This window comes from Porites lutea, chromosome 7 (genome assembly GCF_958299795.1).
Source record: "Porites lutea chromosome 7, jaPorLute2.1, whole genome shotgun sequence".
Classification (NCBI taxonomy): Eukaryota; Metazoa; Cnidaria; class Anthozoa; order Scleractinia; family Poritidae; genus Porites; species Porites lutea.
This window is the reverse complement of record NC_133207.1, coordinates 6,129,624-6,151,092: the sequence shown is the minus strand read 5'-3', so window position 1 is coordinate 6,151,092 and position 21,469 is coordinate 6,129,624. Positions and strand designations below refer to the sequence as shown.

Below are 21,469 nucleotides of genomic sequence, written 5' to 3'. Positions count from 1 at the left end.
CGTCAAAAAGCAATTGGTTTTATGTGCAAAGCAACAGCTCTGCACGTTCATCACGCTTTTAAGTACATTTCACTCCAAAAGCTCCAAAACTTTAAGTGGAGGCAATAAAGGAGGCAATAACGCGAGAAAATTAATAATTTGTTACTAAAAAGTATATAGGATATCTTTCAAGTAATAAACGAAGGTTACAGAGTGCGAGCGACAGCGATCGAAAGTCCAAACGCTTTTGCTACAACGCTGTGCTTTGCGAATGTTTCAGTGATAGTGGTAAAAAATACACGTGATGAATTACCAGTTATAGAAGGTCGAAATGAAGTAAATGCGCGTGATCAGATTGCGTTCTGTACATTCCATTCATTTGCAGTGGAAGTTCAAGCAAAGCTGGATTCATTCGTACCGTGCACGCGTTATCACGATAGCAACCTGGAGATTAGGACTGCGAGTCCTTCTTGTTGCCCGCAATTAGAAATTAAAACTTTCTTTGAGTACTTATGTGATTGCTATTTATTTTTAGATGTGAATGAATGCTTGGGAGACAATGATTGTCACACCTTCGCGGACTGCACAAACACGAACGGTTCTTACACATGTAAATGTAAACAGGGTTACCAAGGAAACGGTAAAGAGTGCACTAAAGGTAAGAAACCGAAAGTCTGGTCTGCATTGACTACTGTGCAAGCTACTGTCTTTCCTGGGGGTGGGGTGGGTGTGGGTATATGGCCGAATGCTTGGTCTCCATTGACTACATTGAGTATTGTGAAACCTACAATTTGTCCTATAAAATTGTCATCTTCAACTTGTCTAATTCGCTTCTGTTGGCATTGTATGTTTGGGGGTGAAGGTGGGTGTGTGAGAGATTTTTTTTTTAAAGATATGATAATATCAAAAAGGATTGCGTCATCCTTATCTTTTAGATTAACTGAAATTTAATGAAAGTTTCGTACTCTTGCCATCTCTTAGACAAATAATATTAAAACAAGGTACAAACGTGAATGTGCTGATACGTACTAATTAGAAGTTCTCTATTCGCTCTGGTTTAACCGAGTGAAAACCTGGGTACTATATGTATGCGACCACCAAGCCTCTTCGGATTGTTTGGAGGGACAGCATAAAGGTCAACAACCACATAGCATTCCAAGTGCTATGTTCCAAACTGTAATAATAGTTTCAGAAATAGAACTAGATTTCTTCTTTTACAGAATTTCTTAGACCCTTATGCGACAGGTATGTCTTCTTCAGCTAGAATAACCTTGAGTGCGCCCTTAATTAACAGGTGGCTTGCTGCTGTCCGCCATGTTTTTTCTCTACTCCTCAAACGATCCCTTGAGCCTTTGCGGTCATAAGCTTTACCAGTTCTCCGCACGGTTAGAACATTGCCAGTTAGGAGTGTTTCTCGGTGTTGCGGAAACTATTGTTGGTTCGCTTTTGTGATGTGGTGTGGGTATTGTTCGGTGATTGCTCCCGTCCGAAGCGCTAAGAAACTACCCGAATCAGTTGAGTTCCTTGTTTCCATTGCGATGCAGATATATAAAAAAAATGTCTATCGATGCTTTTCTCCCCGCTTGCTCTTCTTGCCGCATTAATGGTAATTAAGTGATATGCCATAAGCAAGACGCGATAAAATGTCTGGGCGTTTTTGGTCATTAACGTTTTTTCGAATTAGTTGCAAGCGGTGGCTGTGGAGGAGAGACGTGTCACACGTATGCATCTTGCATTCAAGACCCCGAAACAGAGAAGCAATCGTGCAGATGTCGAGTTGGCTTCGACGGCGATGGACTGGAGTGTCAAGGTAAAGTTTCTTCTTTCACCGCGATCAAACGCAAAATTTTGAGCAAATGCAAACGTCATACCTGCATCTCTAGCAAGGTAGGCTCGTTACGTGAGACAGTTGGACTAAAGCGAATCGCATATCTGTTTTTGATTTGGTGAGGCAGAAAATTGGACTGTCATTTTGGAATTTAAAAGTACTTTGCGCCAATCTGTTTGGAAAGTCTGGATATTCATTGTTATTTGTTGGCTAGGTGCACAATTTTTTGGGGGTGTGGAAATCAGTAACTGAATGAATGGAGCTTCGGTTTGTGTATAGCAACCTTTTTTCCATTTAAGCCCCAATATCGACATCCTATTCCTCCGGACTGATTTTCATACATTTCTTTAAAAATAGTGAAGAGAATTTGTTAAAAGATCAAACCTTTTTCTCCCTGGTGATCATTTTATCCATTCTTACAAGCTTTTCTCTAAATTATGTATAGACATTGTGAAGAGAAAATTGATGTCGATCACTTCTGGGACTTGAAGGATTAAAGTCAATTCCTTATTTTCAATCTGTGCAGATTTGGATGAGTGTCGCTTCCTTTCAAAACCTTGTACCGACAACAACACTGAATGCGTCAATAGCTTGGGGAGTTTTGATTGTCTGTGCAAGAAGGGCTTCATTGAAATCAATCGAAAGTGTGTTTGTAAGTACTCTGATCAAAGGACTGTTAGCCTATTTTGTCTTTGCTCTGCCTTTGTGTTCGTTAGAAGACGGTCTAAGGACCATTGGAAGCCATGGCATAATTACTATGTGGGCGTACCGTAAACTGCCACTTACAAGTCCTAGGGTTATACATCTTCTTAGGGGGTATTCTATTTCGGAGGGCCTATTCTGTGTTTTCATTGTCACGCCATCGAAAATATAAATGCAAACCAGTCAGTACAGAAAGTCCAGAATCTGGGAAATGAAAGAAGATGAATATGCAAAAAGCCTCACCAAGAATTAGTTCTGTGAGATAATTCATAGGCGAGATATTTCGAAAAACGTTTTACTCAAATTTATAAGGCTTTTATGGAGATGCCATGTTGGTGTCCCTTTGAGGGGCACAAATAGGGCCGCCGGAAACCAACAGAAAGTTTGAGTCTTCCTACTTATACGTGAATTCATCGCTTGAGGAACTCATAAAGATTAAAATAATAATTATTTATTCTAAGACAAGGAATGTTTAGATAGCAAAATATCAAACAACAACAACAAAAAAAACAAAAAAAAAAAACAGTAACGTTTTTAACCCACATAAGAGCTTTCCCGGCAGCCAGCTAAATGCCGCCTCAAGCAAAAGCATGGGAATTCAAGCATCTTCTATCGCAAAACGACGAACCCTTTTAGTTTCTTAGTTTGAAATTTGGTTACGTCATGTGAAAACCCGTAATAATCAGAGAGGCTGATATCCAAGGAGGCTTGTAAGCGGAAAAGAAAAAACGCTTCGAAGTAAGCTACAGCAGTGCTGATCAAAATTTACATTTTCCATACACTTTTTTTAAAAGTAAGCCCTCGACTATCAGAAGTCGAATTCAAGAAAAGAAAAGGTAGAGGGGGGTTATGTCTGGGTGGGAGGGGTGGGTGTGTGTGTGTGTGTGGGGGGGCTTATAATTGAAATTTTCTTTTTTAGGGTGGGGGGGGGGGTTGTTATAAGCGGCAGTTTACAGATATGTTAACAGGTAGATGGGCCTAAAACTTGACGGTCGGGTTGGGGAAAGGGGGGTTCTTATAAGCAGCAGTTTACGAATATGCACGTAGCTTTGATCAGTCCTCTCGCTTTGATTAGTCCTCTCGCCCCTTCCGACTATGAACGTCCGCCTGGAAAGGAGTAATTGCAGTTACATTCTATTTCAGCTGATGACACGTGCATGGGTGTGGACTGTCACCCAGATGCAGTTTGTGATCAATTCCGTGGGTGTATATGCAAATCTGGTTACCAAGGTGACGGAAGACGTTGCCAGGGTAAGTAAATGGAAATTAAACGGATCATTTACACTTTTGTGGCAAACTGCCCCCGTTTAATGTGGGGTCCACCAACGTCTGATAATTGTAATAACCATTGATGATTATCAACGAACATTTTCAAGCTCTTGAGATGTTTCCTAGGGAGTGGACTCAGTTATCAACCTTAGATATTCTAATATTTTTGTAAAACTTTGCGGAGCATGCTAAAGAAAATGCTTTACTAGTAAAATTCACCAGTATTTCCTTTCAGTTAATTTGAGAACTTTTGATTGTATTATGTCAAAGTGATTTTTATTAAAATTAATTTTGGCCATAAAATAATAATAGCGCCACTTGTTACTGTTACCATTGTTTTTCGCGTTACGCAAAAGACCAAGACAAATAGCGACTTGCTCTTTGTTTAACAGATGAGAATGAATGTAATCCATCTCGTAGTCCATGTGACCTGAACGCAAATTGCACCAATACGAAGGGTTCTTTCGAATGTCAGTGCAAACCTGGATTTACAGGCGATGGATTCCGTTGTCAAAGAGGTGAGCTAAGAAAAGGTCATTTTTTTCCCTTTAAACTGTGGTTAGCAATCTCTCAAATTTATGTTATTGACAAGAAAAGAGAGCCAAGAAAGTCTTGGTATCGGGTTTTTACCACCTGTATTAGAGCTAGCCTGCGAACCGCAGACGTCTTTTCGGTCGTCGTTTCTCTCCCTCCTTGCCTTGACCGAGTTGACTCGGCTTAGCCAGCCAATGTTCGATATGGAAAAAAAGTGGCGTGTAAGTGGAGTGTAAACCAACCATCGAAAAATAAGGTGACCCGCCTCTATCCGAGCCAAATGTCTGTTTCTCGTGTAAACGGTTTCATAAGTGTCTTAGAGCCTGTTATATGGAGGTGAGGTAACATGTGGCGGGTCACCCCACCTATCAGGTAAACGTGATCAAATTGCTTGCCCAGGGTGGCTTAGGTGGGCGAGTGAGCCTTCGGTTTTTTTTTTTTTTTTGGTGGTTTTCATGGTTTCAAGAAATTCTTTTGTTTTACAGTCAACAGAAACTGCAATGGTGTTGAGTGTGATACGCATGCGCGGTGTGTCCAGTCCTTAGATAATTCGCTGCAGTGCGAGTGTGATTCTGGCTGGCAAGGCGATGGGCAAAATTGTTCAGGTAAAATGTGAATTGTGGTGAAATCTACAGTAGAACTCCGGTAACTCAAGCTCTGAAGGGATACGAAAAACAGTTCGAGTTATCGGGGTAAATTTCAGTGAAATTTTGATCAACGGTAAAGAAAATTTAGTTTCAGCGCGGATTCGAGTTATCCGAGTTCGAGTTATCGAGGGTCTACTGTAAAAAAGATTCTAATTTATGTATGAGAATGATGTAGGCGCCTTAGACTGTTATTTATGAGAATAATGCTACACGCGTTGGACAAAGAAAACCTGGAGGACTATTTGAGCTTTATTTGAGCTTGCCGTGTGTCTTGATAGCAATACAGCAGTAGGCTGCCGTTGTTTTCTACGGCGCTGTATCCTGCTAATACGGACTGCTACGACATCCTGTGTGGTGACGACCATGTTTATCTCGAAGATGACGAACATTTTTTTGTCTGGATTTGTGCGCGAACTCAAAATAATAGTTTCAGTGGCCTTTATTTAGCGAATTTTAAAATATCACACAGTGTTTTCGTCAGTTTAGATCATAGCGTCAAAAAAATCTGGGTTCTCCAGAACTGACGTGTAGATTAGAGGGACAAATAATTTAAGTAGGCGGCAATAGATTGCATGTGGGTTTAGGTATGGCTGGGATCCCCAGCTCCGGGAAAGTGTTTGGAAAGTGTCGAGCTTCTTTCGTCGGTCCATCGCAAAAATAACACAACATAGCAACGCGTGTGAGTAAATGACAGATGTTGGTACATATTCCACCCGAGGCTGTAACCCCTAATAATGGAGCAGAACCAGCAGAAGCTTGATCAGAGCACAAATAACTTTTGTTTTCTGGTCAAATCCCTGTTGTTTCTACTCAAGCTCCTGAGATTTTTGTTCAAGTTTCTCCATCGGTGACGCGCAGTGGACTTTTAGTTGAAGGTGTTTATCTTTGTAAAAGAGCTGTTAAGTTCTCTGACACTGCTTTTGTGGCTTCCTTTGATTCCTTCCCATGCCTTACCGGCGCGCTAAGTTGTGGCTTCAAGTCTTCCTGTATAGAAGAAGAAGAAGACCTAAATTACCAACAAGTGCAGTGGGATTCCTGAAAATGCTTGATTGAAAAATCAATGTCCCTAAATTTCTCGCTAGATTTTTATCATATCTTTTGCCAAAAGTGGAGGTTTAATTTAGTGATGTCATAAACAGTTGCTCTTGTTGATTTCTTCTGCGCGCTCGGGCGCGCGCGCTGAGTTGCTTCTTAAGCGATACTTCTTGTCAGCACCAGGGCGTCTGTGTTTTTATTAACCTATTCTGTTGTGGGGCTAGTATCGTTTAGTCAACTTTTTTCTCTTCCCGTTTACAACAATTGCTGATGGCGCCATCGATAGCTTTTGAGCTCTTCATTTCGAGTAGCAAGCGAGGCAAAGAGAACGCGCAAACCAGCCGCAACGCTGCAACTCGTGTGCCCCTCGCGCGTGACTTGTCACGATTTTCCCAGAAGAAGAGCTTAATCACCGTCTACACCATCCGTAATTAATCAAAAGTCGGAGCAGTAGAAAAGGGCAGAAATATTGGTCGTCAATCAATTGACATTTTCGAGCTGTCTAGACTGCTTAATTCTGGCCTGCTGGCAGCCACTTAATCTCAGAAAGGCGTAAGGATCGCCGCTTGACCCGTAAATCCTCCCCTTCCCCCTCCCTCTAATACACCCCCTCCCCGCTTATTCAGCCTTTCTCTTTATTGCCCTATTCCGGGCTTCTGCATGAAAGTTTTGAGTAGACGAAAAAAAAAATCAAGTTGGCGGTAATAGAATAGATCATAAGGAGCGGGAGGCCTTTCACGCGGCTTAGCTTCATGTGGGATTAGGTATGGCTCGGGTTCCCTCGTCAGCTCCGTTTCATTTGAGGGGCCCTTAAAAGTGCATTTCAATGCGTTTTGAGCGACCAGTTAAAGAATTTTAGAAGAGAGTTGGCATCTTTATTTACCTTCATTTGCTTTGTTTTTCATGTATTTTTTAGTGAAAAAAAATTTTAAAGTGTTGAGAAACAAATGCCACCGAATAATTCCCCACGTAAAAAAGTTATTTTGTGTGAGTAGCCGGCGCTTCAGTGGCAACCATACTGCAATTTTTGCCGGCTGCTGTAGCTTCTGGAGAACACTGAAAAATGCTGGCAGTTTCTTTAAAACCACTTTTGTCAGAGCGCGCCCTGTCAAGTGATGATGATGATGATGATCATGATGATGATGATTACAATGATTACTATTAATTCTTATTGGCAATGTTCAGAATGTAACTAACCTGAACCTTGACGGCTTCCCGGCTAACCAAAAGGTTTTCCAAGTTTTATCACTCTTGATCTAACTTAGCTCTTGTTTTTTTTCTTCTTGCTGGGTTTATAGACACTAATGAATGTGAGTCCTTTAATAATTTGTGTCATCCATTGCGTGCTGATTGCATCAACACTGACGGTTCCTACGAATGTCGTTGCAAGCCTGGTTTCCAAGGCGACGGCTTCAACTGCACGTGTAAGTGTCCTCAATTTGTTTTCTTGTGTTCCTTATTATAGAACCTTATCACTCACCTGGCTAGCAGCTATGCAAATTTCATGCAACAAAAGAAAGTTAAAAAGTTAGTTCATACACATTATCCACGATGAACAATACCTTTCATGAGTAAAAAAATTTTTTACTTAAAAAAAAAAAAAATCAATCCCTAGAGGATTGGGGACTCGAACATAGCCGCTGTTTCATTGTTTAGGGAAACCAATATGGCGGACTTGACGTTATGTGATAACACTACATAAGTACATTGCAAGCAGTGGCTCCATATCTTTCTTTCTTGAGATCAGCTGTTTGTTGTTTTATCCACTGCTTTTGATTCCAACAACGAGTAAATCTATTGCACTAACATATTCAAACATTTCTGTGATAGAATCGTTTCCGTTCTAGCTTTCACCTACAGTATTCTTATAGCTGCTTCAATTCAGAAGCTCTATCGGATTTTAATGCCTCAAGCCCACGCTATAAGACCGCAAGGTTATGTGGGTAGCTGTTAATATGGTCATAACCTCACAGTTGTCCATAAAATGGTATAAATCACACAAATATTTACTTCTGTCGTTTTATGACGGAAGAATCGTGGAGAATTGTTTCGTGGTTGAATTTGGGTTTTCTTTTCTTTTCTTTTTGTTCGAAGGGAATTTTCCCATATTTCTTTGCGGTCTCGTCCCATAGGCTTTCCGGGGTAGTTTCTTGGAGTTTCGGACGGGTGCAATCTCGAAACACAAGAAAAGAAAAAAAAAAGAATGAAGAGACACTGAACAATACTTAAACCAAAGCACAAAAGCGGACCAACATTGGTTTCCGCTACACCAACAAACAATGCACCTTTCTCTTATGAGATTGTGAATTGAGATAGAGCACCACACCGGCGACTACGCGCCCTACTCTTTACGAACAGTGTGAATTTATTATATGTGCAAGGTCTGTGCATGTGGGACGGATTTACGGCTTATCGTCGTCATCCAAGAAGACTAGAAAGTTTAACCGTTTGCAGATGTCATTACAATTGGCAGGCCTTCATCCACAGTTATTTCAAGAGCCTGAGTATTGGTCCGGCCGGGGTTGGAACTAGCCCCCTTCCGTTCAGAAGCCTGGCACATATTTAACTGAGCTAACCAGGCAACATGTTTTTCAGCGCCAGCTTTAAGATTAATTAAGACAGCGTATGATTAATATATTGTATTTCCCTTCATTAAGCTGACGGCTCGTGTGATGGAGTCCAGTGCCATGACAACGCCACATGTTTCAAACCGTCTCCCGAGAGACTTGGGCTGTGCCTGTGTAAAGATGGCTGGCAAGGTGATGGACGAACATGTAATGGTAAGCTGTTTAAAGCGCTTTTCATTTCACCTATGTGATTTCTTACGTTCTTTTGAAAAATCTTTCAAACATTACTTGTTCAAAACTGTTTGCCATGTTGATTTTAAAATTGATTGCTCTTTATATATAACATGCCAACTTTCCTTTCGTTTCAGATACAGATGAGTGTAATTCGTCCAGAAATAGCTGTGACGAAAACGCTGATTGTATAAATACCGTGGGCTCGTATAGGTGTCAATGTCAGCTTGGTTACCAAGGCGATGGACGTAGCTGTGCCCGTAAGTATACTCAGGACCCTTATGCCTTTTTTTCAGGAATAGCCCGCGTTCGATATATTAAAATTCTAACGTGACTCCAAGGCTTTATGATCATTTTTCTATATTTGGTTTTGTTTTCTTTGTGCTCAAGTCTCTTTGGGGAATTGCGAATGGAGTCGTAAAAAATATGCATTTTTGTCCCTAAAGCCTCGGAGTCAGTTTAGCATTGTAATACAGTAAAGCCTCGATAACTCGACTTGGATAACTTGAATTCCCCGCTAACTGGAACTAAATTTTCTTTCCCTTGATCAAAATTTCACGGAAACTTACCCGGATAACTCGAAATTTCCCGCTAACTCGAACTTTTTTTCGTTTCCCTTTAGAGTTCAAGTTATCGGGGTTCTACTGTATATCGAACACGGGCTTAATTGACCCAAGGGTCATTAGGACGAAAGTACTGATCGAGGACACTATTCTTACGTTTCCTGCTGGAGACGAGACTGCCATTTGACGTGGTCATCCGAGCCATGCGAAGGTCTAGTCATTTGTAGGACAAAGACAGTTAATCCTCTTTCCTCAGTTATTTTGAGACCAGAGTATTGGTCCGGTCCCGCAGTTCGAACCCGAAACCTCCTGCTCTGCGGTCAAGCAACTGCTCTACTGACTGAGCTGATCCTTTCGCTGTCAAAAAAAAAAAACAAAAAAAAAACGAAACAACAAAAAAAAATTAACAAGTATAAATCTGCTATTTTTTGCCTTGTGTTTATGTGCAATAGTGGAAAACTCTTGTGGTGGAGTACGATGTGACTCAAATGCTGAATGTCTTTCAAGTGATGACGGACAGAGTTGCGTCTGTAGAAGTGGCTGGAGTGGAGATGGGCAAACATGCTTTGGTTAGTGATCTTTCTTCTTCATTTTCGTTACGGGAATTCGGCTTTTTCTGTCAATGCAGTATCATTTTATTTCAGCATCTGGAACATTTCTATTGTTGGATTTCATTGTACTACACATGCTATTCGAGTGTTACATGTTATCACAAGACAAAACTTGTCGAATAACGCACTCTTTATTTTCTCATGGTTCAAGGTTTTGCTGAAGCAGATCGCATATTTTTAACTTTTCAAATTTGCCATAATGCTTACTTGTAGATAGAACCGACTTGATAGCGAAACTTAAGGCAGGGCACACACAACGAAAGGAATGCGCCTCTATAGCATCCTTTTAAAGTTCTCATGCTAGAGTAATATGAAAACAACAAATTAACGATGACAAAGACTTTAAAGTGACAAGAAAAGTAAGTGGTTAATTAGACAGGTTTTGCCTGTTTTGAGGTAACTGTAAATTATTCGGAAGCCAAGTTAAAATGTTTTTGGAAGAAAGACAAAAAAATAATTAAATAAACAAATAAATGAATAAATTAGAATGGAAAAAAAAAGATCATAATCTGCTCGTTTAAGATCAATCCCAGCTGAGAATGTTTGAATTTATTCTCCATTTTTCTTATACAGATTTTGACGAATGCCAGCCATTTAAGAGTAGCTGTCACTTTGACGCAGAGTGCATAAATACCGATGGCTCCTACGATTGCCGCTGTAGGCCTGGCTACCTAGGAGATGGCTTTGATTGTGCATGTAAGTTTTCTTGATATTGGTAGTCTTTTCACTAGAGCCTAAATAAGCTAAGAAATATTTCAAGACAAGTACATTTTAAATTCTTCAAGTAAAAGAGAGCTTCACACACAACAGTATCTTTTTTACTTCAGGTTTACTTAAGCCTATTTTCCCACGCAACATAATTAAGATTGATTGACGTGCTTCGCTTTTCTCAAGCTTAGAAACCGCAAGTTCGCTAAGTCGGTTTTAAGGATGGTTTTCAAGTCACTTGAAACTTTCTTGAATCGTTTCAACTTTCCGACTTTAATGAGATGCCAAGTGAAGTTACTTGAGATTTTACTTAGGCCTTCACACGCGCATTTTTGGCGAAGTAAAACTTAGCAGCTCTTAATTCTTACTTCGGCCTAGTGTAAATACAACCATTAATTCTTTTACCAAGTGGTAAAAGAGATTAATTGTACGCTAAGTTCGCCATGCAAACACCTGACAATGAACGGGTATTCTGACAAAGCAATACACCGATTATTACTTTTGCCTTCATCATTTACGAGAAATAGATCGACAATGACAGTTAGTATCCGTTTCGAATATTTCAAATTAAAATTTACATAACAGTTAGGAATCGTACTGACCGAAGGCGCGCGATACCAACTTAAAGAAGCTGAATCCGAAGACCCTCTGCTTAGTCCTCTAGCTCAGTCATATAACATATATTTTTCTTGTAGATGGGGCTTAGGATGGAAGGAGGATATATAAGGGAGCTTAAGCAAAGACGTTTCTTAGCGACGCACGTCAACCGGAAGTGAGGCCTTCTCCCTTTTAATATGCCTTGACGCTACCAAATATGTACTGCTGAGTGTCTTTACTCTTTTAGAGACGATTTGCGTAAAACCACTGCCTTAGAGTGCAGAAAGTGCACTTCCGGTCAACATGCGTCGCTCCAAAACGTCTTTGCTTAAACTCCCTAATATTAAGACATAACACTGTAGATAACCTAAATTTGCTATTTCGTTCCGATTGATTGGTCACTGCAATAAAAGATACTCCCCTTTTCTAGTCCTTACTAAGTTAGGTGATCGTTTTTCTTTTAGCTGATGGTACCTGTGAAGGATTCACGTGCGACGACAATGCAGATTGTAACCGAACATTTCCTTCAGGACGTCGCAGGTGCTTATGCAAAGCTGGTTGGCAAGGAAACGGGCAAAGCTGTTCTGGTAACTCTAGTTTACTAATGTTGATCTCTCTATGTGGCTACGATTATGTCGTTTACACTTTGATTTTTTAAGTAACAATAAGACTCTCTTCGTCATCCTGCCATTTGTGGTAAACGACTTTCTTTCGCTTCTTGCGTCTTCTAATTTAATTAATAATCTTACCATTTAGCAAATCCGCCTACTATTCTCATTGTTTTGACCTCAGTTCCGCATAGAGATGACGTCACGAGCTGAAGACGACTGGTTTCTCTTCAATGGTTTTCTCTTTAAAAGTCTAATAGGCCATTTTAGTGCGCGATGACTTCTTTTTAGCACGAAGATCAATATTTAATTCGTTTTCTTATCATATTTAAATTTGTTAATCCCAAATTTAAATAGCAAAAACCCTAACTGGCACAAGAAAACGAAACTCTGAAGGATTCTGGTAGTCGTAGTAGTCAGTACAATAACGCCATCGTGCAAATGGCCTATAATGGCAAAGTTTCTCGGACAATTGCACGCGCGATAAAGGTAAATCTACTCCATTTCAATTTTCTATGAGTAGTTTGTCGTATGTAATATCTATGTTACCGTTGTTCTGAGGGATTTGTCGTTGAGGATAGTGAGATATTTTTCTCGAGCCATTCATTCAATAGCGTGTTGATTGAAAAAATATATTCAAATCTTTTGTTTGTTTTCATCCAGATTTAGATGAGTGTCAAGCTTTTCCGAACAGTTGCCACTTAAACGCTGAATGTCTTAACACCCAAGGCTCATACAGTTGTCGCTGTAGGCCTGGTTACCAAGGCGATGGTCTTAACTGTACCTGTGAGTTTTCCTTTCTCTTCAGTTTTTATAGCTCTTCTCACTTTGATGCAACCTCTACAACTAATCAGTTAGTATTTCTAACTTATCATGTACTCTATCTCTATAGTGTTTCATATATATATATATTTTTTTAAATTTAGCTGATGGTTCTTGTGAAGGAGTCTTCTGCGACCCTAATGCAGATTGTCGTCGAGTTTTACCTGAAGGAGTCAAACAATGCAAGTGTCGAGAGGGCTGGCAGGGTGACGGCCGAAATTGTTCTGGTGAGATGATTCGATTTGTTTAATCATCGCTAGTTTACCCATGAGAATTAGAAAGTAAGGCTTTGACTGCCTCGTGCCCGCGCGACACCATTATTCAACCCGTTTTGCAGCAATGTTGCGTGTTTTACCCTACCTTCAGTTGAGATGTACTTGCCCCTCCCCTTCTAGTTTTTGAGGCATTTTCAGTGTTGTTCTTGAATTATTTATTTAGACGTTGACGAGTGTCAGCCATTAAAAAATATCTGCCACTCCGACGCCGAGTGCATAAACAACGAGGGCTCATACGAATGCCGCTGTAGGCCTGGGTACCAAGGAGATGGCTTTAATTGTGACTGTGAGTAACATTAATGTACCTTTGAAATTAGCTTCATCATTATCATCTACGCTTTGATATATCAGGAAAAGACGAGAGAACTTAATTCCTATAAATACAACGAACACGATTTAAAAAGAAAAAGTAAAAGGCGGAATGTGCCAGAAAACATGAATCAAAGGATAATATTCAATGTGAATCATCGCTTAGTTTACTTTGAAAACTGGAACCTGTATTAAGCGGGCATCCACGGGATCCTCTCTTTTGTTAGCTTAATAATGGTCAGGTACATTCAGATTTCTTTTATCAGGATATGAAAATAAAAGTGAATGCAAGACTAAAAAATTGATACAGTTTTCATGTTATCGTTTTCTTGTAATTGTGATGTTAAGAAACTAGTTCAATTTGCCTCAAACAGCAAAACATAGTTTACTTAACTGCAACCTTGGTTTGATTGTTGTTTGCTATAAATACACCCATTGGTTGAAAATAGATAAATAATAACAACAACAACAACAAAGGCACAAAATAAAGAATTATTCCAATAACCAGATTTTTTTGGTTTCATTTTAGCCGATGGATCATGTGATGGCATCTTCTGCGATTCTAACGCCTTTTGTAAGGAAATTTCAGTTGGCAGTCAGCGAGTGTGTTTATGCAATGCAGGTTTTGTAGGAAATGGAACGCATTGTTCTGGTAAGTGCAAAGCAATTGTCAAAACCATACCAAACGAAACTTAATGTACACACTAAACACACTAAACTAAATGCAACGGAAAAAGGTAGATATGATATTAAAAGATTTTTATCAACTATGTTTGTAATTTTTGTAAACTTATCACAAACTGAGTTAAACTCGAAATATTTCATATTTTCATCATAACCATGAATCTGGCTACACTTTTAATATTTTCTTACACTCAGCTTACCGATAGCGATATTTCGCCTTTCCCCGACGCGACAGGCTTAATTACGTTTGCGCTTGCGGGCTGCAAGCTAAACAAATACTCGATTTTTGGCCTTGTTTGCCGTGGATTTCTCCGTCCAGTGGACATAGGATTTTGGGATCATTATACGTTTCTGGGAAATTCCCCACCTACCCCTCTCCTAACCCAACATTTTGCCCTAAGTGAGAAGTAAGCGTTAAAGTTGGCTTAGGGGAGGGGTAGGTGGGCAGCTTCCCAGCGTTTTTGGTTGCTAAAGAAATTATTTTTAGAAACTACGTACAAAAAAAAACGAAATTTAGTTTGTTTTCAGGACTGCTCTATAGGCCTCTTACTTCCTTCTGTTGCTGACCTCATTTCTGAGAGGTGACGTTTTTTTAGATCAATATTAAAAGATAGTTTTCTTTACTTGTCTCTTCCCTTAGATGTGAACGAATGCGAGTCTTCCTCGACCAAGTGCGACCTGAATGCAAATTGTTTCAATAACCCTGGGTCTTTTCGGTGCCGATGCCGGTTTGGTTACCAAGGCAATGGAACGCATTGCGTCTGTGAGTTCGCTATGGAATTGTTCATTTTTGCGATGACGATATTTAACTTCAGTGACTACCGGAATTCATTTCGTTTTTCTTTGTCATTCCCCCTAAGGTTAAAAAAAGAAGCAATAACCCTAATTTGTATAAGGAAACAAAAAACAACAAACTGAAGGATTCTGGTGGTTGGCGTAAAATGACGTCATCGTATGATCGTTTGTGACATTTTTTCCCTGATGTGATTCTCACATTATGGTATGTTATTTTCCTTTCGCAGCCGACGGTACTTGTGATGGAGTGATATGTGACCAGAACAGCACATGCGTTCCAATAGCGCTTGGAAGTCGCGATCGACAGTGCGTCTGTTTAGATGGTTGGACCGGAGATGGAAGGAGTTGTACTGGTAAGAAATAATACTAAGTAAACTATCTTCTTGGACTTATGTTTCCACTAAGATAAAATGAGTTGCTTAGCTTCTCTCAATCACTGTTTTTCCAGGTCTTATTCCTGCCATTTGAATGACTTTCAAAATACGATAGCACGCGAGCAAACTCAATGCTGTAACAAAAAGTTAAACGATGTCTATATTTTAGCGTGGTGTATATAATGTTACTTACTTGGCATTCACGTGATAACTTGCTCTGGATCGAGGATCACACTGATTATTATCGCCAACCCATCCCTGCAGTTCTTACAGTCATCACTTCGAGTGCTTATGGTAGATCAAAAATAAAAGATGTGATTAATTTTCAACTGATTAAAAGCGTTGAACTGAAGCGTTATGTCTTCAAAACAGAACTAAGCAACTTTCATTGCCTCTCATTTTGACTGGTCTCACTAAAGGATTCTTACACGTAATCAATAGTCAGAACCATTTCCTATCGCATAATAAGCAGCATCAAGCTTTCCGGTCTCTTCAGATGAGGAAAAAGGATAAGGTAATTATGTGCGCAGAGTATGCTGGATGTTGCTGGATGACTACTTGAACATCTGAAGAACATTTTTAAGTGCTGGGGTTTTTTTGGTGACTTTATTTGGGATGGAAGCTGTAAAAATTGCAATGTATTTAAAGTGGTAACCAATTGCAAAATAAAAGGTCCTTTAACCTTTTTTTTTCACAACTTAAAGCAATTTTAAAAATGGAAGATTTTTATTCACGTAAAATGCACGTAAAATCAAAACTGAGTCTATAAAGCAAGCTAACAATTTTCTTTAACGAAAAGAAGAAATTCCTTCGAGCCGGATTTGAACCAGCGACCTAAGGATGACATCTTAATAACTACAGTCCTCCGCTCTACCAACTGAGCTATCGAAGGAATGGATGTGTCTATGTTTCAAAGCAGAATTAAGCTATCCTAAAAAAAAAGTCTGATGATTTCTTTCAGTCTAAAAACTGGTGCAACATACACAGAAGGCACAAGGGGAAGAACTGCGGAGTTAATTTTAAGTTGTAACCAAGAGACTATAAAGGGGACAGAGAGGGCATCCCCCATATACACCCTATTCCATAGGTAATTCGTCTCGAGTTATTTTTAGAATCGGGATAAAGTTACCTCGCGCGAGGCGTGGATGTTTCGTGGAGGTTTCGCATGACCAAACGCCGTGCAAAACATGTCTGGCGAGAGGCAATGAAAGCGTAGAAAGATCGAGAGCATTCCTGAATATTGAAGCGAAATGAGTCGGCGCTCACCTGGGAAAAAGGAATCGCTGGACTCTTTGACAACCCGTGAAATCAGTTTAACTCGAAGTTGTCGTAACCTCAGTGCTTTAATAAAATGAGAAATTTCACCGGTCTATTGAAACCGGTCGTTTGTACAATTTAGGGAGTTTAAGATCCAACGACGCGGACGACAACTAGAACGTCAAAAAAACAATAGGTTTAATTAGCAAAACAACAACTTCGCACGTGCAACACACTTTTTTGTTCATTTCTTTCCCGTTTTTGCACGACTACGACGTGAAAATGCCTAATTTCGCGTTTTATGGAGGACGTAAATAAGCAACGACGAAATTTTATTTCTCTTTCTGAGCTTGAATATGGTCCCTTGAAATTCAGCTTTAGGAGGGTTCGCCTACAATTGACAAAGTAAGTGGGTAGGAATAATCGCTATAAAGACTGAAAAAAAAAAAAAACAAACCAGAAATTGCTCTCTTCAAACTGTAAATTATAAATGATCCTGAAAGAATATTCAGTGTGTTAAGGATTTCCCTGCTCTACTGTTAGCTCTATACAAGAGAGGAAGGGCGATTCTTTTTTAATTTCGGATTCGCTGACACAGCTTTCGCAGAAATCTCGCTGTAGTCGTTTTCGTCGACAAAAGGAATAGCAGAATCGCTCCCCGCGTCTTCCCCCATTTTGTTCTGTGTCATTTCGTGAAGGACGCGTGGCTCTCAGCGTGGGTCATCCACGCGGAACACATTCGCGCTATGTGATTGGCTGTTGTCTAATCCCCCTTGAGATCTCCGGTGTTAAAAATAACTCGAGACGAATTACCTATGGATTAGGGTGTATATGGGGGATGCCCTCTCTGTCCCCTTTATAGTCTCTTGGTTGTAACCTAATGCTAATATCGTTCAGTTTCTTTTTCTTTTCTTTTCTTTTTTTTTTGGTTGTATCACACTGCGTAAAAAAAAAAATGAAGATGGACATTTTTGAATTCATATGTCTGTGCAATTAAATGTATTAGGCAAGTTTACTGAGAAAGGGTTTAGAGAGGGAAAAAAAAAGAAAGTACTCCTTCGAGCCGGATTCGAACCAGCGACCTAAGGATTACAACATAACTACTACAGTCCTCCGCTCTACCAACTGAGCTATCGAAGGAATCGATGCACGTAGTGGTCATATCGGTAAACTAAAATTATTTCCCTCCGAGTCTTATGAAAACGTTGTATGAAATGAGGAAAAGTAATAATATATTTCTAGCCTACAAGGGTAATGTTCTTTCTCCGTGATGAATTTTCTTTGCCGATCCGGATCAGCGCAGAAAAATATATTGTTGAGTATACAACGGTATTTTTTGTTTTTTTTGCTTGTTTTCTGACGCACATTAGCCTCAGGCATGTCCACAAGTCGAGCTCAGAATTTTTCTGGAGCACGAAGTTTGAGCTGGAGATTTTTTATGTTTTTGGCGGCAAAACGAGCGAGAGGTCTACTACCGGAACCGGAAACGAGAAGCAAAGGACTTTGAGAAAGTCTAGACGTACATGCCCTAGACTAAGGATGACGTTTTTAGAGCGTACTGATTTCCTTGGAGGAAAACTTAGTTTGAAGAAAAAAAAATTCCTTTCATTTTTTTTTTTTTCAAGGTTTTACTTTAATTTGTAATGGCATTTTACTCGGAAGCTGTGGTCTAAAAATTGCGCTCTATTTCAGGTTACGTGGCAACCTGATGCTTATATTCAGTCTTGTCTTTTTCGGTCTTATCACAAATGAAACAATTCTGAAAACAGAGTTTTCTTTCTTTGGTTCGTGCAATCAAAACTGAGGATAATAGGGGATTTTACAATTAAAAGGAAAAAAAAATTCCTTCGAGCCGGATTCGAACCAGCGACCTAAGGATGACAACTTCAACGTCTACAGTCCTCCGCTCTACCAACTGAGCTATCGAAGGAATCGATGTATGAAGGTCAATAATTTCCAGGCAGAATTTGATTTGACTTGACTTAATTTGACTCGGCTTGATTCAAAGAATTTCTTCCATAAATTAGTGACTCTACCTATTCTCAGGCATGGCATTTTTCAATGCCTAAATTATCAGTCTTAACTATTACCTTTTATCTTTTTAGAAAGATAGCAAATAGTTTGTCGTAGCCCCTTTAAACTCTATCATGAGTACTCGCTAGCGTTTGTGTTTACTGCTCAGATGTAGACGAATGTCAAGCCGTGAATGACACCTGTCATAGGTATGCTGACTGCGTCAACACCCTGGGTTCGTTTTTGTGCAGATGCCAACTTGGATACGAAGGAAGTGGCTTTGAATGCAAATGTAAGTGATGAAGTTTCTCAGTATGTTTATATTATTTCTGTCAAAACCACGTAAATTTGCCAATCTGTCCCTATTTTGTTTAACACTATTAATTGCATAGAAGTACAAACAACTAAATTAGTGCTCATGCTGTATAGTGCCGTATACATATAAATAAGTCAGTTTGTTTCACGAGATACATTTAAAAGATGGTTGTCATGAACACGTAGCATATACGAGCAAACCTCAGTGACAACAAAGCATACAAAATTCGGAAAATTAGGATCTTGTGTTTTAATTCTGTTTAATTTTTAATATTTCATATTTAAAGTCTGTAAAGGTCTCTCTCGTCCAATTCCCTTCTCGAATAGCCCGCGTTTGACGATATATTTAAATTCTAACATGACTCCGAGGACTTCTGGTCATATTTCTATATTTTGTTTGGTTTTCTTCGTGCTCAAGTCTCTTCTGTGTAATGCGAGACAATGGGGTCGTGAAAAATTTGCAGTTTTGTCCCTAAAGCCTCGGAGTCAAATGCAGCTAAATCAAAAAAAGGTTGTTTTGGTAATTGGTCATTCGGGCATGTCGAATAATGCAATGAATTACTTGAGTGAAAACCAGACAATAAGTTCCCAATGCCCAATTCCCAATGCCCAATTCCCAATGCCCAAAGCAACCTTTTTGGAATCAGCTACCTATCGAACCTGGGCTATTGTTCTTTACTTTAATCTTAAGAGGCAAAGGATTTTTTGTTAGTGTGTTTGTTTTGTTTTTTTGTTTATTGTTTTTTGTTTGTTTGTTTGCAGCGGACGGAACATGCGCTGGAGTGTTGTGTCACTCGAATGCCACATGTAAAAACCTGATTCAAGGGCCAACTTGCGAGTGTAATGATGGATACCAAGGGTCTGGGACAGAATGCACTGGTAAGTGGGTCAATCATATGCCAAATAGTAAAACGGCATCTTACAGCTCATATCGCGTCTGCCAAAGACCAGTTGTTAAAGGAGCTATGTTACACTATTTGCTATCTCTTTAAGCTTTTAGAACTTAATTTATATTTAAGCACTGAAGCTGCTTTCTGTCGTGTGTTGCAAAGGATGACAGGAATGGAGATGGATTGAAACTTAGTGTAGATTTTTCCCCAAACGCGACGTAAGGAGATGAGTTCAAAAAACTGATACAAGTTACTGGTCCTGAACAACTATTGGATGAGTTCTGTGTGATATCTGGAATAATCAAGGTCCAGATAAGTGTTACCAGGCGATGCTGAAGATCAAGGCTGATAACACTTGACGAGAAATAACAAAACGAAATCTAACAATTGTATTAAACAAACATCGTTTTGACGAAAACGACAACCACTCCATCGTACGAAACACAGTTTGTCATTTAAATCTCTTGGAAATCAAGCATTGCGCGAATAACCTACAGATTAGTCAGTTATATGCTAACCCGATAGTCGCGGTGATTTCTAAAAAGTAACGCTAGGCTATTTGCCAGTCATTTCACTACTTTTTTGTAGTATTCCCTTGAAGTGACCTACAGTTTACTCTGTGGAAGGAAACAGTTTTCAAATCCAAAATTTCTCGTTTTTGACATACCCGTGATATTAACCTGAGGGTATGATCTGTTAGAAGAAAAAGTCAGCAACAACAACAACAACATTAACAACAACAACAAAAATAGATTAAAAATGAACAAAATTTAATAAAAATAAATTCCTTCGAGCCGGATTCGAACCAGCGACCTAAGGATGACAACTTAACAGCTACAGTCCTCCGCTCTACCAACTGAGCTATCGAAGGAATGGATGCATGATAGTTAATAATTTCCTGACAGAATCGTGTTTCCAAAGGGAAACTTATTTGACGCAATCGAACATAAAGGGGAGAGCTCTTTTTTTCTAAGTTGCATTAATTTTCGTGTATATAAGGGGTTGATAGCAAATTATAATCATGTAAATACTAATTCTTTTGTGTCGTAGCTGTCCTCTGCTCTTCTATCTGAACGATCAGCGTGAAAAAACGTAGAAATCATCGATCAGTAAACTGCACTATTACACAACGCTAACTTCTCCTTCAGTCGATGCGCTTTTACAGTCAGGAAGAACTAGTTCAATCACTTTCCTTCCGACCATTTTTAGCAAGCATCTTTTTTAAACACCCATCTTAAATCCTAAATAATACAAAGATAAATGAAACAATGAACTTCACTACAGCTGGACTTCTAGTTTTCTTGGGAAATTGGTTTTAGCTGTGATTGTCAGAGCATCAAATTCTACAAATAGGAAAACTTGAACATGAATTTTCTTCTGCAGTAATTTCAAATAAGATTCTTAACTCTGACCATACTTTTAATTTTAATAGACATTGATGAATGTCAGACTGACGATAATGAATGTCACACGAATGCAGACTGCCTAAATTCCATTGGCTCGTATACCTGTCAGTGTAAACCTGGTTACCAAGGAAACGGAGTTGTCTGTGAATGTAAGTCCATTTGCATACTTGAATTTTGAGATCATTCTATGATAAATTTTCTGGACTGGTTTTAAGGTTTCTTATTTTACCCAGTCGAGGGCTCTATTTACTTTTCAGTCAACGCAGAGGTGATAAAGCACTTAGTTTTTGGTAACAAGCGATCAACTTATCGGTTGAAATAGTAATTTTAGCGATGAACAGCCCCTGTCGGTTCTTATTTGTGTTTAATTTCACGAAATAATAATTTGGAGAACGAAAAGTGAGGTCAATCAGCGGGGAGGGGTGTGACGAGTCACATTGAGGGTAACCC

The 21,469-nt window shown here is 39.4% G+C and overlaps 1 protein-coding gene and 4 non-coding genes across 5 annotated transcripts in view; 1 reads left to right on the top strand and 4 right to left on the bottom strand.

The window, feature by feature from the left end:
• The window catches only part of LOC140944341 (uncharacterized), a 67,469-nt gene that overhangs the window by 26,734 nt on the left and 19,266 nt on the right, over positions 1-21,469 (top strand). The window contains exons 16-36 of the mRNA XM_073393506.1: positions 515-637; positions 1,664-1,789; positions 2,334-2,459; positions 3,653-3,760; positions 4,171-4,296; positions 4,798-4,917; positions 7,293-7,418; positions 8,652-8,774; positions 8,930-9,052; positions 9,808-9,924; positions 10,540-10,662; positions 11,736-11,858; positions 12,543-12,665; positions 12,806-12,928; positions 13,140-13,262; positions 13,815-13,937; positions 14,610-14,732; positions 14,992-15,117; positions 18,578-18,700; positions 19,486-19,602; positions 21,046-21,168. Of these exons, the coding sequence (XP_073249607.1) occupies positions 515-637; positions 1,664-1,789; positions 2,334-2,459; positions 3,653-3,760; positions 4,171-4,296; positions 4,798-4,917; positions 7,293-7,418; positions 8,652-8,774; positions 8,930-9,052; positions 9,808-9,924; positions 10,540-10,662; positions 11,736-11,858; positions 12,543-12,665; positions 12,806-12,928; positions 13,140-13,262; positions 13,815-13,937; positions 14,610-14,732; positions 14,992-15,117; positions 18,578-18,700; positions 19,486-19,602; positions 21,046-21,168 (2,568 nt within the window). The remainder of the gene's footprint in view (positions 1-514; positions 638-1,663; positions 1,790-2,333; positions 2,460-3,652; positions 3,761-4,170; positions 4,297-4,797; positions 4,918-7,292; positions 7,419-8,651; positions 8,775-8,929; positions 9,053-9,807; positions 9,925-10,539; positions 10,663-11,735; positions 11,859-12,542; positions 12,666-12,805; positions 12,929-13,139; positions 13,263-13,814; positions 13,938-14,609; positions 14,733-14,991; positions 15,118-18,577; positions 18,701-19,485; positions 19,603-21,045; positions 21,169-21,469) is intronic.
• On the bottom strand, positions 15,945-16,030 carry Trnay-gua (transfer RNA tyrosine (anticodon GUA)). Its single transcript is given in 2 exon segments — positions 15,945-15,980; positions 15,994-16,030. It is a non-coding gene; the product is annotated as a tRNA-Tyr (tRNA).
• Positions 17,450-17,535, bottom strand: Trnay-gua (transfer RNA tyrosine (anticodon GUA)). The gene is given in 2 exon segments: positions 17,450-17,485; positions 17,499-17,535. It is a non-coding gene; the product is annotated as a tRNA-Tyr (tRNA).
• On the bottom strand, positions 18,239-18,325 carry Trnay-gua (transfer RNA tyrosine (anticodon GUA)). Its single transcript is given in 2 exon segments — positions 18,239-18,274; positions 18,289-18,325. It is a non-coding gene; the product is annotated as a tRNA-Tyr (tRNA).
• Trnay-gua (transfer RNA tyrosine (anticodon GUA)) lies at positions 20,399-20,484 on the bottom strand. Its single transcript is given in 2 exon segments — positions 20,399-20,434; positions 20,448-20,484. It is a non-coding gene; the product is annotated as a tRNA-Tyr (tRNA).